The sequence below is a fragment of the Urocitellus parryii genome, chromosome 2, assembly GCF_045843805.1.
Source record: "Urocitellus parryii isolate mUroPar1 chromosome 2, mUroPar1.hap1, whole genome shotgun sequence".
Taxonomy (NCBI): domain Eukaryota; kingdom Metazoa; phylum Chordata; class Mammalia; order Rodentia; family Sciuridae; genus Urocitellus; species Urocitellus parryii.
In genome coordinates, this window is record NC_135532.1 from 150,309,104 (window position 1) to 150,325,782 (window position 16,679).

Genomic DNA, 16,679 nt, shown 5'->3' on the forward strand with positions numbered 1-16,679 from the left:
AATAAAAAGGAGAATCAGATCAACCGCAAGTGACTTCAATCAGGCAGAACAATAACTATGACTTTATTTTAGTGATAAAATGAAAACCTAGCCTGGCACAGTGGTGCATGCCTGTAATCTCAGCAGCTTGGGAGGCTGAATCAGGCAGATCAAAAATTCAAAGCCAGCCTCATCAAAAGTGAAGCTTTAAGCAACTTATTGAGGCCCTGTCTGTAAATAAAATACAAAACAGCTGGAATGTGGCTCAGTGGTTGAGTGTCCCTGAGTTCAAACCAACCCCACCACCACCAAACAACCCCCAAAAAAGGGTAGGGAGCGAGAGAGAAGCTGATTCAAAAATAATTTAATGTGGCTTGTGCTTTGTAAAGAGTGTCTCCAAAAATAACCAGAAACAAGGCAGGGCACAGAGATATGGCAATTGCCTTATATCTACTGATTGGTACCTACAGAATTTACTGCTTGGTTATAACCATGAATTCTGTAAATTCTGTGAGAGGTTTTTTGTGTAATACGATCATTCATACTGTATTAATAATTTATATACTGCCAACGCAACCATAATTTATCTACAAGTTTAAACTCACTAGTAATGACATTTTGCAGTGGGAGGGGGGCAGTTACCAGGGATTGAACCTAGGAGCACTTAAGCACTAAATCACCTCCCCAGGTCTTTTTTTTTTTTTTGAGACAGGGTCTCACTAAGTTGCTAAGGCTGGATTTTGAACTTGAGATCCTCCCCCACTTGTTGGGAGCTGCCAGGCAGGAGCTGAGCTGGGCCCCTAACTTTGAGTGATGAAAATGTGGAGACAGGCTTCCCTGACCAGGAAGCAGGTGGATTCCCATCTCCACTCAGCAGGGGAGCAAAGCTTTGGGAGTAGGCCTTACCCAATAGGAGTGGGCTGGCCCTTGTAACATTACCCTTTTTGTCTTATATGGATGGAATGTTCTTTCAAACAGTCTCTCCTAACAAAATCAGGGTTCCAGGAGCACTCCCTCTCTTTCTTGCCTGCCTTGTCCCCTTTGTGGGAGATGAGTCAGAGGAGCCGTCATAGAACCCAAAGAAAAAGGTATTTTCTCTGTCTTTGTGTGATTATTTCATGCCAGCACAGTTCACCTAGAGTGACCCTGACTGATTTATCTGTGTGTCATAACAAATGGTGCCCAAACAGGGACTCCAGCATGAATTTTAGAAATTTAGTGGGTTTGGATCTTTCCAGAAGCTAAGGGTGCTTAGGATTTCAGAATATTATGGGTTGAATTGTCAAAAGTATGGGAATTAGAATAAAAATTTGTGATGTTAAACTCATATAACATCTGGGAATTTTTGGTCTTTAGAAAGAGAAAAAAAATATTTTTTGCAATTCTAGGGACCCTAATTAGATATAGAGAATAAAAAAATTAGAAAACTGGAGGTCCCACTGAGATTAGTAAGGTGACTGATGAACTATGGTGATTGATGAACTATGTCTTTAGGTTCAGTCCTCTCCCATTTGGATTCTTTTTTGTGGAATTTTTGTATTTTGAAATATTAGGTAAAGATTTGGGGGTTTATATGCTAGGAATCAATGTCTGCAGAATGAGAGGAAAAGAGAAAGGTTTTTTTGTGGTGGAACTTGGTACGGGGTATTTTATACTTCTAGAGAGGCAAATTTTGTTTTTCTGCTGTTTTTTAAAGGTGCTCAAACAATTTATATTGCGCCTCTTCACTACATTCTTGTCCAGCAGGGATCAGAAGTAGCTGTGATTCAGCTGCTCCTTTGGGACAGATACAAGGCTTTGACAGCTGTTCTCTATGGGACTCTATAACTAGACGCACTGCTAGCAATATTCTGCCCTTTAAAAAACCTAATTTGACAAAATGCAGGCTGCTTCAGAGGCAAATGCAGCATCTGCTTCTGAAGCCCGTCTGGGAGTTTGAGGATTTTTCTTTTCTTTTCTTTTCTTTTAAATGACCGCATGCTTCAGAAGGGAGCTGCGGGAACAGCAATCCACAGAGGAAAGGGCAAATGGCTGAATGCCCATACTAAGCGCGAGGCAGCTGCAGCTCCGGAGCAGGGAGCGACAGGACGTGTGTGTGGCCATCTAAACGCAGACCCACCCATCCGCACCAGCATGGCGGATGGCACGAAGCACCCATGGAACGCTAGCGCTACGAGGGGTACAGGAGCGTGACAGCTCCACGCCACTGCTCCAAAAGTGCTGGCCATAACTGGCATAAACACAGGCCAAGCAGGCCGTCGCTCCCGCCCACAGGGACAAAAGCACAGTATGGCTGCCGAGCCTCCACGCCCAAGGAGCGGGAAGCAACAAACCCCTGAATGGCAGCCTGCAGCGACGCAAGCAGGACCGCCGCCCACCTTTGGATCCGGGATTCTGACCGGACATATCCAGGAGCTCCCGCCCGGGGCAGCCACTGGACAGCGGATGGCGCTGTGGGTCGCTACAACCGCCCCGGAGCCTAGCCTGGCCGAGCCCTGCTTCCCGCTTCGCCTCGTGCCAGCTGGCCCGTCAGCCAAGGGAACATAGGGCCACCCTGCCGACCTCCACGACTCCCGCGGACTAGTGAAATGCCCACGCTTTTTTTTTTTTTTTTTAAAATCATGATAACCACTTACAAAGCGCAGGCTGGACCGCCAAGACACCGGCACAAGTCGCTGGCCGCAAGACCCGCCCCAGCGTGACGGGGTGGGGGTGGGGGTGGGGGTGGGGGAGGATGACCGAATACCAAACAGCCTGGCACCAAGGATTTTCGCCTGGGAGCCTAGGGCAAGGGCTAGCGTAACTTCTCCCCCAAGCGGCCCACCCCGGCGGGGAGAACACGGGATCAAAACACCAAACCAGCCCGAGCTGCCAATGGCAGTGGTAGCGACAGGTCGCAATAGCCATGCCTGCTGGCTCCACGCTGTTACAACCGCTGGCGAAAATACAAAGCCGCAAATGCATCACTGGGCACAACAAGGGTTCAACCAGAACTGCTAGTAATCGGACATGCGAAATGCACACAACCTCAAGCAAAATTTTGGGTTACACGTTGGGTCCATGCTTTAGCACGAAGAAACCCTTCAGCCTAGTGGCTGCCCGACAAAATGGCAGAAAAGTCCCGCCTCCCGCGTTTCCACAGGCTTTCCCTTGGTCCCTCCCACTGTCAATCAAGCAGCTCTGCCTCCCATTACTAATATACTTCTTTCTCACTCAGGCTTTTGACAACCAGAATTACAAGATCTGCGCCCAGCTGTTAAAACATTCCTTCATGATTTTAATACATTCCCACTAATGAAAGATATTTATTTTTCAGGTAAAATTTGATTTGGCAAACTCCTCCATTAAGTAACCTGATTTTTTCTCTATAGCTTTATTATTAATAAAAAATTGCAATAATGTCACAGGAATAAGAGATTTTGCATACCCTTTTTCATAACTTAACCTTCTTTTTAGGAATTATATTTGGATGGATTTGACCACTGTGAAAACAAGCTGGCACCCAAAATGTTTACACAGTGTTTTCATGATGGCCAAGAAATCCTTCTTCCTTTCATTTCTAACTATGTAATTACAATAAATAAAATATACATAAGGATCTTATTTTAGCTACATCATGTGACGTCACATAAAAGTGCACTCCTAGTTGAAAATAAGTGATATTTTAAGAACCACATGGTTTCATGAGATTTACATAATTATAAGCTATTTATACATTTATTATAAGCTATTTATATATTTATTTTTAATGCATATTTTCCCAGTTATTTAAATAATCTTACTCTTTAATTCATAAGATAATTAAAATATATGTGTCTATTTGCTTCTAATTGTTTTCCCTCAACAGGAAGCATTTAATTTATACTTTTACTTATGCATTTTTCTAATGCTCTGCCTTTTATAGTTAAAAATATTTAAGATAAATGTAATTTGCTGTAAAATACTTACTTCAAGAGATACTACATTATAAAGTCTAAAATACAACCAAATGATTTCTAATTCCTAAATCATTATTTAGGTTTTTGTAAAGAGACAGATATAATTCTATGAAGCAAAGATGTCCAGAAAAATTCTCACTAAAAAATAACAATTATTTAAATTCTAAGACTTACAGGAATTATTCCAAATATAACCATATAAGAATTCTAGAAGGATGGGCTGGGAATGTGGCTCAGTGGCAGAGTCCTTGCCTCGCACATGTGAGGCACTGGGTTCGAGTCTCAGCACCACATAAAAACAAATAAATAAAGTTTAAAAAAAAAAGAATTCTAGAAAGATAAAAGGATGCTTCTCCAGAGAAAAAGCACACATTGGAGAGTCATAAGAGGAAGAAAGAAATCATCTTTGGGTAAAAAAAAAAAAAAAAAAAAAGAGTCTTTATTTATTCTAAGATTTTAATGAAAAAAGGATTTTCCTGAATAGGGAAATCTTTGTATAATTGACTAGACAGTGATATAGAAAGTTGAGACAGTTTGAAAACAGATATATAGAGAGAGATAGATAGATAGACAGATATATGGCTGGATTGACTATATGGACTGATCAATTCTAGGACATTTCAGGCTATTCCCCTGATACTAATATACTGACATAAGCTAAGATTTTTGTCCATATTCTGACATAACAGAGCTTATTAAACATTAAGCTTATACTTAGTAATTTTGCTGTTTAAACAAGGATTAAATTTTTAGTAAATAAATTCACATCCTTGATTAAACAATAAATGTCTTCGAATACTACCTAGAGTTCTATTTTTGAAACTTCTTCTAAAAAATTAAAATCAGTAATTATGATTATTACTTCTAATTCTTACATATTACTTCTGTTTTATTAGACATTTATGGGATTTAAGAGAGCATTTATACTTATTAAACTCATGTATTTTCTATTCTGGAAAGATGTCTCTCTCTGTCTCTCTCTCTCTATCTATCTATCTATCTATTTATCTATCTATCTATCTATCTATATTTCTCATGCCCTTAGTAAAGGCCACAGCTCCTAAATTAAGAACTCTGCCTCTCAATTCTTTCTAAATTAAGATGATCATTTAAATTAATCTAGAACTAATTTCAAGGTACAAATTTTTATATACAGCTTATTATATTCTTCATTTTTGGTAATTCTGTTAAAATCAAAATCAAGTCATACATTTAGTAAAGGCAAAGTTTCTATTTAACATGGTCCCTTTCCAATTCATTAATGTTGAACTTAACATAATAGATGACCTTTGTCAAGTTTTATGACCAGCTAGAGATAATAAATCCCTTCTCATTATTCAAATACTTGCACTATTGTCAATAAATTAAAACCAATGATATTATGACTTATGCCAGCATTTTATTCAATTTTAATAAATAAAAAAGGCAGCAAACAGGACCCCATATGCACACACTAGATCTTACAAAATATTTCAAAAATTTTTCTTAATTGTGATACTGAGAATCTTACTGCTGCTGAACATAATTTAGTAAGTTAAATCAAATTTCAAAAGATAGAGTTTAAACTGGTCACTGTAGAATGGCTGAAAAATCTGACACAGGAAGGTAAATTTCCAGCTGCAGAGTTTGCAGCAATGCAGGCTTTTCAAGCTTGACAAATAAGTAAAACTTATGAAGACTTCTATGGACCCATTTCTCAGGTACACTTTTAATGTGCTTTGCAATGTAGACTGGAAATCCACCCATGTAACTGCATTAATTTTATTGACTATAATGGTCAGCTACCTAAATTGATCCTATGATACATGCTGGCTGTATAAGAATAACTTTCGAGAAAAAGACAGCATATGAGAAACCTAAACCAGCCAAACATGCTGGTCCTTTGAAATTAAGACTATATTTATATATCTGGAAAACTGTCAAAATAGAAAGATTGTTAAAATAGAATTTCCCTATACAGGCCAGTTATTTACAGACTGGTCTCCTAGAATTGACAAAAATAATTACATGAGGATGCCATAACTCCTAGAAGTTTAACCCTCAGCGAGATGGTGCCCAAAAGGATGTGTGATGCTAACTTTTGCCTCCAGAATTCTGCATTACTGACAGGCCTAAAGTGTGAGGATTAAAAGAGAAAGGATGATAAATATCCTGTAACCTGTAAAAAAATGCAACTTGCTTAATTGTATCACTAGTTATAACAGAGGAAAAGGACACTGATTCTTCATCAATGTTCCATTGTCCTATTGTCAGCTAGCATTTCGGAACTATGGCATTCTGAAATTAACATTCAGGCTTTGAAACAGCTGCATGCCAATTAATTAGACCTCGTGAGCCTTAAAGTGATTACTTAAAACGTTACTCATTGTTTCTATAATTACAGCCTTTGTGGCTGTGTCTCAAAACTTACAACATGTGAATTTTCTTAATAATTTGACTTCAATTACTTCCAAGATCTCCAATAGTCAGATGAATACTGATGGAAGGATTGGAATGAAGTTGAACACTAAAGCCACTGTAATGAATAATACAAATGAGCTCTATGCTCTATGGTTTGAGGAAAGACTTAAATGCCATGCCTGTGTTACTATGGCCAAACACAATGTTTCCCAATAAAATTGAGAAAGGATTAAAGATCTTCTGATGAGTATTTGGCAGAGTAATAATAATAACCTGGATCTTTCAGAGTTAATTAAATGACTTTAATCCTAAAAATATGTTAAAACATTCTATATGGTATGTTATTGAAATGATATGTTTTCTAATTCTTTTTGTGTCTCAATAGTAGGTCATGATGACCTTGGACCAAGAATCCAGTGACTGAAAGATAGAATTCCTCAATTGCCTTTATATACTAACAAAGGGGAAATATGTCAAGAGCTGCCACACAGGAGCTGAGTGCCCCCTAGCTTTGAGTGATGGAAATGTGGAGACTGGCTTCCCTAACCAGGAAGCAGGTGGATCCCCATCTCCACTCAGCAGGGGAGCAAAGCTTTGGGATATGGATGGAATGTTCTTTCAAACAGTCTCCCCTAATAAAACCAGGGTTTGAGGCGCACTCCTCTCTTTCTTTCTTGCCTGCCTTGCCCCTTTGTGGGATGTGGGTCAGAGGAGCTGTCACAGAACCCAAAGGAAAAGGTATTTTCTCTTTGTGTGATTATTTCGTGCCAGCCCAATTCACCTGTTGTGACCCTGACTGATTTATCTGTGTGTCAAGACACCCTCTTAGCCTCCAAAGCCACTGGGATTACAGGCATGCACCACCAGTAATGACACTTTTAATCATAAATATACCTAAGCCATTAAGTAGGCTATTGACCCAATTTGGCAAGAATTTTAGGGAAAACCCAGACCACACCCAGATATCTGTGTAGAGTTTCAACTGCAAAAGAAATACCTATGAAACAATAATCTGACTGCCAAACTGTTTTTATATATCTGACCAAACTTTGTCACACTGCAAATTAATAGCCTCTAAGATTATCCAAAAACAAGCCACTAGAGTGTGGTGGCCCAGGCCTGTAATCCTAGGGACTCTGGAGGCTAAGGCAGGAAGAATGCAAATTCAAGGGAGCCTTACCAACTTAGTGAGACCATGTCGCAAATTAAAAAATGAAATAACTCTGCACTGGTGGTCACTGATAATCATTTCTTAAAAATAGGATAATCAGAGGCTAATAATGACATGAAAGAGGACTAAAAATAAATGAAGAAGGACCTACCTACATACTCTCTTCAAAGGATTATATAAAAAAAATTGACTGCCATTAAACTAATACATTTCATTTTATTAATTTCTATAAGGAAAAGATGTCAACTTTAATAGGTTTCTGAATCTGTTATAAATGTTTCATGTTATTTAATAATATGATCATATGAGGTAGGTACTATTATCCTTATTTAAAATGTAAGGAAACTCTGGCTTAAAGAAGTTAAGTGATTTGGGCTGGGCACGGAGGCACATGCCTTTAATCCCAGTGGTTCGAGAGGCTAAGGGAGGAGGATCGTGAGTTCAAAGCCAGCCTCAGCAAAAGCAAGGTACTAACCAACTCAGTGAGACCCTGTCTCAAAATAAAATAAAAAATAGGGCTGGGGATATGGCTCAATGCTGAGTTTAATCCCTGGGACCTCCCAAAAAAGAAGTTAAATGATTTGCCCAGATGGCAGAGCCAGGATTTGAACACACACCTGTATATGTGCAGAAGGCATATCATTCCTTTATCTCATATTGCCTTAATAGTAAGTGAGGAAAAGGATTTTCTAGTAGCTACAGTACTCCACAACCAAATGAATATTATACACTATTCTAAAAAATGTTTTGATAAAAGTTATGCATATGAGAATTTTTAAAAAGTACTTAAGTCAAAGAATATTTAGACAGAATAAATATAAATGATTAGAAAAAAGTGACATATTCCTTTCACTTCAAAAAACCAAATATGTCACTCAAACTAATACAAAAGTTTTCTCAAAATACAAACTTATAAAATTTACAATTTGTATTACATTATTCTGCTTATTAAAAGAAATAATGATTATCCAACTAATTATCCAACAAGTATGTTTTTCATTATTAATCTAAGAGAAGGCAGAAATAAATTACCTGTCCAGATTCACAGGTAACTAGTGGTAGTTCTGACAATGGTGATTCAGAAGTACTCTCCTTTTCATTAGTAATCTCATAGTCTTTCTTAGATTGTAATTTAAGAATTCCTGAACTTTGATGGTCAATGGGTCCTTCTTCATCACTGGAAACAACAACTAAAAAGGAAACATGTATTTTGAATATGTCACAGTAATCACCTATCAAATAAAATACTTTCTAATTAGTGCAATATCTTGAAAACTCTCATTAAATTTAATCATCTAAATTTATTCAATTTAGAAGTAGACTAATATTCATTATCATATTTGCCCTAGTTCTATATAATATCTCCATATCGGTACTGTTATTCAGTTATTGATCAGCAACCTTACCTTCTATAGGATAAGCAACTTTAAAAATGTTTAAATCAATAAGGAAAACTGCTCTAGTTTGGGTATTAAGTGTTCCTTAAGGGTTTGTGTTAAAGATTTGGAACTCAAAGCAGCATTATTGGGAGGTGAGGGTATCTCTGAGATGCAGGGCCTAATGGGAGGTCCTTAGGTCACTGGGATATGGCCCTAAAGGGGATCTAGGGCCCCCATCTATCCAGTCATTCCCTTTGCTCCGTGTCTCATAATATAAGTGTTTTGATCCACTATGTGTTCCCTGTCACCAGAGGTCCACGCAATCTTGTACTGGAATCTACATAACTGTGAGTCAAAATAAACATTTTCTCTTAGTAAGTTAATTATTTCAGGTATTTTGTTACAGTGATGGAAAGCTAATAATACAAGACCTTAGGAACAACTTCTACTTCTAATGGCACAATGTAGTGTGCCATTACACTAAATTGCACTTGAAACCCAACTACATTCATTGCTTCTGGAAGTAATAAATACATAGCTAAGGGATGATTTGAGAGAATATTTACTATATATTCTTTAGAACCTCATGAATTTTTTTGGAGCATGTGAATACATCAACAATTCCAATGTTAATTAAATAAAAATTAATGATAATAGTTAAATAGCACTTAAACTTGGCTGCATTAACCAAATGATAATAATTAATGGTCCTTAGAGAATCTTTTTTAAAAGTACTGGATTGAATCACAGATTAGTTTTAAAAAGATACTCTGCTTCCAAGTGTTCCATTCACTTGCCTAAATTGATATTGTAAGATTTATAAAGGAAACCTCCAAATCCCAGGACATTTTCATAACGTTGATACATTTTGCAGTCATGTCATAACAGTTTATTGCCTTAGCAAAATCTGTTTGAGAAGAAAACACTCCTGAGTAAATCAAAGACAATTAAGTGCCTTTACAATTCTCCTGTCACTTACTTGGCTCAGCCGAGATCAACGATTGGTTCCCTTCACTGTGTCCAGTTAGTAGAGGCTTTTCTACTGTACTCAACTCATTCTTATCCTTTTCAATCACAGAAGAAATCTCCACTGTATTACTGGAAATAGAGCTCTCAAAATTTTCAGTGGTTGAATAGTCAGTGGCACTTTTGGAAGAAGCACTCATATCCAACTCCTGACTACCACATGAGGACAGTTCAGTAAAATCACTTTCTACAGGTTCAGGCGTAATGTCTTCAAGCAGTGTTGAGGTCTGATGATAGTCTTTACCTGACTTTTCAAACTCATTAGAGATTGCTGAGTCATTTTCTTGTCCTTTCTGAACATAAATGTATATAAAAATTAAGATTTTTATAATTTGGCTTCTTTAAAACCATTTTTTAAAGCTTAAATTCCTTAAGAATAACATAAAAATATTACATCATTTCTATAACTATATGAATAGAAAAATACACAATTATATTACATTATACTTGGCAGTGTCTCCTATGTACAAAGATATAGGGTTTGGTCTGTCCAATCTGATGCCTAAACAATTTTTTAAAGGGTGAGAGGGGATGCCCATCTTTACAAATGGTTCAGATGGTCTCCCATGTTCTACATCAACTTTACAATGAGAGGATTTATTTTCAAAAGTAATAAGGCCACATATAACTAACTGCTTTGGTAATAAAAACAGAAAATTAATAGGATAACATTAAAAATTGTGAAAACCAATGCCTTCAACCTCTCCATGACTATATAAATCTAAATCATGTTCATATTTATAACTAAAGGCACTACAAAGTCCTTAAATGGTTTGTGAATCAAAGGAATCAAAAAGCTGTCTCCCTATGGTTTTATTGTATAAGAAGTCTTCGAAAATAGGAACATTATGTATTAGATATGGCAATTACTTATAATAAATTCCCTAAACACTAAATAAATATGAGCTTCAACAATCTGGTAAGTAAAATGCTACTGAAAAATAAATCTAATAGCAGTTTTACAGAGCAAGGGACTGGACAGTATGATTAGTATCTGGTTAAAAAAAAACAAGTATGAAGGATTTATTTATACAAGTCTTATAACTACATGAAAAACTACATGAATATACACCAAACTACAAGTGCACCAAATTACTTAGGAGAGAATGGTATCAGAGAAAAAGGAACTTTAGTTTTTTTTATTATTTTCTAATATGTGGAATTTGCTCCAATAATTGTACTACTGAGAAAAGTTACATAATAAAATATTTTTAAATAAATAAAGATAGGCCAGGTGTGGTGGTGCACTTCTGAAATCCCAGCTGCTTGAGAGGCTAAGGCAGGAGGATCACAAGTTCAGGGTAGCTGAACAACTGTGTGGAACCCTGTTCTCAAAAATAAAAAGCACTGGGGTTGTAGAGCTCAGTGATAGAGCACTTGCCTAGCATGCATGGGGCTCGGTTCAATACACAATACGGCAAAAAACAAACAAACAAATAAATAAAATAATAATAAATAAAACAAAGCTAGAAAAGAACCAAAAAATAATTAAAGAAAGCTGATGAAAGAAGAAAGTTGGGAGAACATTATTTGATTATAGTCAACTCATTTTTATCACTGTACAAAATTATTTCCGATGACATATAAATACTTCTACTTACTCTTTTTTCTGTTGGCTTATCCAAAGAAGTAGAATTATGAGATTCAGATAAATTATATTTGAGTCGTCTTCTTGCCTTCCTGGAGATCAGAGTGGGTTCCATTTTTGAATCAGAATATGTAACATCCTTGCTTCTGCTCTCATCTTCAAGATAGTCACAACCTCTACTTCCACTGTTAAGATCTTAAAAAAAAAATAGAAAAGGCATATATATGGCCAAAACATTAAAAAAAATCCCTTTTAGAGGAGTTCAAAAAAATATCATCAAAACTGGGCTCAGTGGCAGAGCACTTGCCTCACATGTGTGAAGCGTTGGGTTCGATCCCCAGTACCACATGGAAATAAATAAATAAATAAATAAATAAATGGTATTGTGTACATCTACAACTAAAAACTATTGTTTTTTAAAAAGAACTGCTATACTACTTCCAAACCTCATGAAAACAGAGATCTACTGTTAAATCACCATGCTGACATTGGATGAATAAAAAAGCATATCTTTTTATTAACCCATTTACACAAGTAAATGTATATTATTATGTAACGGATATGATATGAAATCAGGAAAATATGGAGAGGGAATATCCTTTGGGGGAGCAATCAAATTGAAGCAATCAAACCATGTTTTTCTATTTTCTGTGAATGCATTTGGTGATAACATGACAAAAAAAATAAAATTTAGAAAATTCATGTCTTAAAAATATTTTGATAATTCACTGTGGTTTTATAAATTAGTTGTCTTTTTAAAGCATCATTCTGAAACCCACGCCAATAATCACTAAAAATGCTTAACATTTCAATTATCAAATAGACGTACTAAACAAAAATACTTTCTAAAAATTTCCTCCTAAATAACTGAAAGCTATCCTGAGTTATTTTGTTTTCTAACCTACATGAGTACCAACTCAAAGTTTACACACAGCAAGTCAAAAGCAGTGTACTTTAATTCATAATTTACATTTATCTAATACTGACTACTCTTTTACATTCATTTAACATGACACGCCTTCTCTTTATTCTTGTTCTTATTCTATGTTCACCAACTCTTCATAACTAACATCCATGATAATATATCTATATCATTCTATAAAAGGAACACACTGGGACAGAATTGAGGACAAAAACTCTAAAAAGACAAATGCCATTCAATTTCCAAAGAAAATACTCTAATCCCTCTCCCAGGGAAACAAACTTTCCCCAACTCATCAACACAATACTTTAAAAAGCATATTCAATTTTTTCCAATATTTTAAATTATAAAAATAGCCTAATATCTAAAAAGTTATATTGTTTTATAACATAAATATAAATACTATTATAAAAGACCAGTGAAAGAAAAGGAGCTTAAGAAAACTTTTATAGTTTCCTTTAAACAATTTACTATTTGCACTTCAGTTAAGCTTTTCAGGGAAAACAGGAATAATTATTGCATGGAGCTACACATTATAAAAAAAAAGATTCTATAATATAAAATATACAATTTAATGTGAATATTCTTAGAATATAAAATTAAATAGATGACAAAAATATTTTAAACAAAAGAAAATTATCTAGGCAGTAGTGCACGCTTATAATCCCAGAAACTCGGGCAGCTGAGATAGAAGGATCAAAATTTGAACCCAGCCTCAGAAATTTAGCAAGGTCCTAAGCAACTTAGTAAGATCTTATCTTAAAATTTTATAAAAAAATTTTTAAGAAGTACTGGAGATGTAGGTCAGTGGTAAGTACCCCTGAGGTCAATCCCAGTATAAAAGAGAGAGAAGAAAGAGGTAGAGAGGGAGGGAGGGAGGGAGGGAGAGAAAAAGAATATTAAATATTTCCAGTGTATGATTATGGTAAAAGTAAATTCCAAAGACAAACCATGTGCTACAAGAAAAAAAAATGAAACACCTGGGATTTAATTCAGAATTTCCATTATTTTATGGTTTTCATTAAACAATAAGTATTAGTTATCCATAGGAGAGCAAACATCCTGAGTTTAAATAAAGATTCAATGGCTGATTTCTTAAGAACACTTCACCTACCATTTTACCTTTAAGGATTCAAAACACTATAAAGTGTTTCTTTTATTGTGCACTTTTCCCTAATGCATTTATAAAATTCTCCTGTGACACTGAGATAATTACAGCCAGTCCCTCATACCTTGGTTCCACATCTATGCATTTAATCAACAATTGATGGTGTACTGTGTGATTAGGCCTCCAGTGTTTACATCTGTACTAAATATGTACAGACTTCTTTTTTTCTTGTCATTATCCACTAAGCAGTACAATGCAACAACTATTTACACAGCACTTACACTATGTTATCTATTACAAGTAATCTAGAGATTAAAGTATATAGGAGGATGTGCATAGTTTATATGAAAATACTACATCATTTCATATATAGGACTTGAGCCTACACAGATACTGGTATCTGCAGAAGGAAGGAGGGAGGAAGAATGTATTGGAACCAATCCTCTATGGATATAGAAGGACAACTATATCTAAGGAAACAAATAGGAACACTTGCTATTCAAATATTCCTACCCTCTGCAGTAGATGTAGAGGCTAAATATTATCTTGAGAGTATCTATTTCTAGGAAAAGCATAGTTCATACGAAAATAAACATCTTTCAGTGTCCTGATACTACTTAATGACTGTGTTTCTTTCTCCAAAGATTGCTCTCATAAGAGTTTAGTTGGCTTCTTGTATAACATAAAATTTATTAATCTAGTTTCCTTTTGACTTTTTTCCCTTCGGTGAAAAAGGTTACTAAAAAATAATTTAAATAGCTGTATTTCAAATGAATTGCATAAGTATTTCACAGTGATTAAAGGAACTTTTTCTAGTGTAAATAACTTACAAATCACTCAGAAAATAAAATAACCTGAACTTGTTTTAAGCTATGAATAATCCAAGAGACCTCTGGAGGTGTTCAATAATCCAAGAGACCTTTGGAAGTATTTTACAAATGGCTAATACAGCAAGTTGTATTTATACAAATTTTGGTAAAATATTTTTAAATCTTCAAAAAGGAGATAAAAGGAGAAAAAGTCATCAAATCATTAATCCTATATGTGAGGAGGCCTACAAAGAATTTTCAGAAGTCTGGGGTATATTTACCTTCAAATTTGCTAACAGTGGATTTTTTGGCATCCTTCTAGAGTTGAAAGAAATTCTAATGAATAAAGAATGTAGGGGGCTGGGGTTGTGGCTCAGTGGTGGAGTGCTCGCCTAGCACGGGCAGGACTCGGGTTCGATCCTCAGCACCACATAAAAATAAAGGCTTTGTGTTGTGTCCATCTACACCTAAAAAATAAATATTTTAGGAGCTAAAAGCATGCAATGGAGGAAGGATAGCATCTTCAACAAATGGTGTTGGGAAAACTGGAAATCCATATGCAACAAAATGAAACTGAATCCCCTCCTCTCACCATGCACAAAAGTTAACTCAAAGTGGATCAAGGAGCTAGATATCAAATCAGAGACTCTGCGTCTGATAGAAGAAAAAGTTGGCTCCAATCTACATATTGTGGGGTCGGGCTCCAAATTCCTTAATAGGACACCCATAGCACAAGAGTTAATAACAAGAATCAACAAATGGGACTTTCTTAAACTGAAAAGTTTTTTCTCAGCAAGAGAAACAATAAGAGAGGTAAATAGGGAGCCTACATCATGGGAACAAATTTTTACTCCTCACACTTCAGATAGAGCCCTAATATCCAGAGTATACAAAGAACTGAAAAAATTAGACAATAAGATAACAAATAACCCAATCAACAAATGGGCCAAGGACCTGAACAGACACTTCACAGAGGAGGACATACAATCAATCAACAAGTACATGAAAAAATACTCACCATCTCTAGCAGTCAGAGAAATGCAAATCAAAACCACCCTAAGATACCATCTCACTCCAGTAAGATTGGCAGCCATTATGAAGTCAAACAACAAGAAGTGCTGGCAAGGATGTGGGGAAAAGGGTACTCTTGTACATTGCTGGTGGGACTGCAAACTGGTGCGGCCAATTTGGAAAGCAGTATGGAGATTCCTGGGAAAGCTGGGAATGGAACCACCATTTGACCCTGCTATTGCCCTTCTCGGACTATTCACTTAAGACCTTAAAAGAGCGTACTACAGGGATACTGCCACATTGATGTTCATAGCAGCACAATTCACAATTGCTAGACTGTGGAACCAACCCAGATGCCCTTCAATAGATGAATGGATAAAAAAAAAAATGTGGCATTTATACACCATGGAGTATTACGCAGCACTAAAAAATGACAAAATCATGGAATTTGCAGGGAAATGGATGGCACTAGAGCAGATTATGCTTAGTGAAGCTAGCCAATCCCTAAAAAACAAATACCAAATGTCTTCTTTGATATAATGAGAGCAACTAAGAACAGGGCAGGGAGGAAGAGCAGGAAGAAAAGATTAACATTAAACAGAGACATGAGGTGGGAGGGAAAGGGAGAGAAAAGGGAAATTGCATGGGAATGGAGGGAGACACTCATTGTTATACAAAATTACATATAAGAGGTTGTGAGGGGAATGGGATAATAAATAAGGAGGGAAATGAATTACAGTAGATGGGGTAGAGAGAGAAGATGGGAGGGGAGGGGAGGGGGGATAGTAGAGGATAGGAAAGACAGCAGAATAAATGTGGATGTGTAACCGATGTGATTCTGCAATCTGCATTTGGGGTAAAAATGGGAGTTCATAACCCACTTAAATCTAATGTATGAAATATGATATATCAAGAGCTTTGTAGTGTTTTGAACAACCAATAAAATAAATAAATAAATAAAAGAATGTATTTCACAGCAGAATAGACAGTGAGAGTTAATAATAAAAATTCAGTTAGCAATAATATCAACATCCATGAGAACAACGCTTACAATAGCTAAATTAACATTACAAATTTACAGCTACATCTTTTTTAATATTTTAAAGTTGTTGATGGACCTTTATTTTATTTATTTGTATGTGGTGCTGAGAATCGAACCCAGTGCCTCATGCATGACAGGCAAGCGTGCTACCACTGAGCCACAACCTCAGCCTCTATAGCTGTATCTTTAGCCTCTATAAAAAACAAAAAGAAACAATACTCAAATTTAATTTGGGGATTGGACAAACAAATCAAGAAATATGTACTGATGTACATAAATAGTAGATTTTGCAATTTTCTTTGTGTT

General features: G+C 36.0%; 1 protein-coding gene across 1 annotated transcript in view; it reads right to left on the bottom strand.

Moving 5' to 3' along the window:
• The window catches only part of Senp7 (SUMO specific peptidase 7), a 150,622-nt gene that overhangs the window by 30,769 nt on the left and 103,174 nt on the right, over positions 1-16,679 (bottom strand). Inside the window, exons 8-10 of the mRNA XM_077795332.1 lie at positions 11,495-11,676; positions 9,847-10,186; positions 8,521-8,678 (exon numbers count right to left, since the gene is read on the bottom strand). Coding sequence (XP_077651458.1) covers positions 8,521-8,678; positions 9,847-10,186; positions 11,495-11,676 — 680 coding nt within the window. The remainder of the gene's footprint in view (positions 1-8,520; positions 8,679-9,846; positions 10,187-11,494; positions 11,677-16,679) is intronic.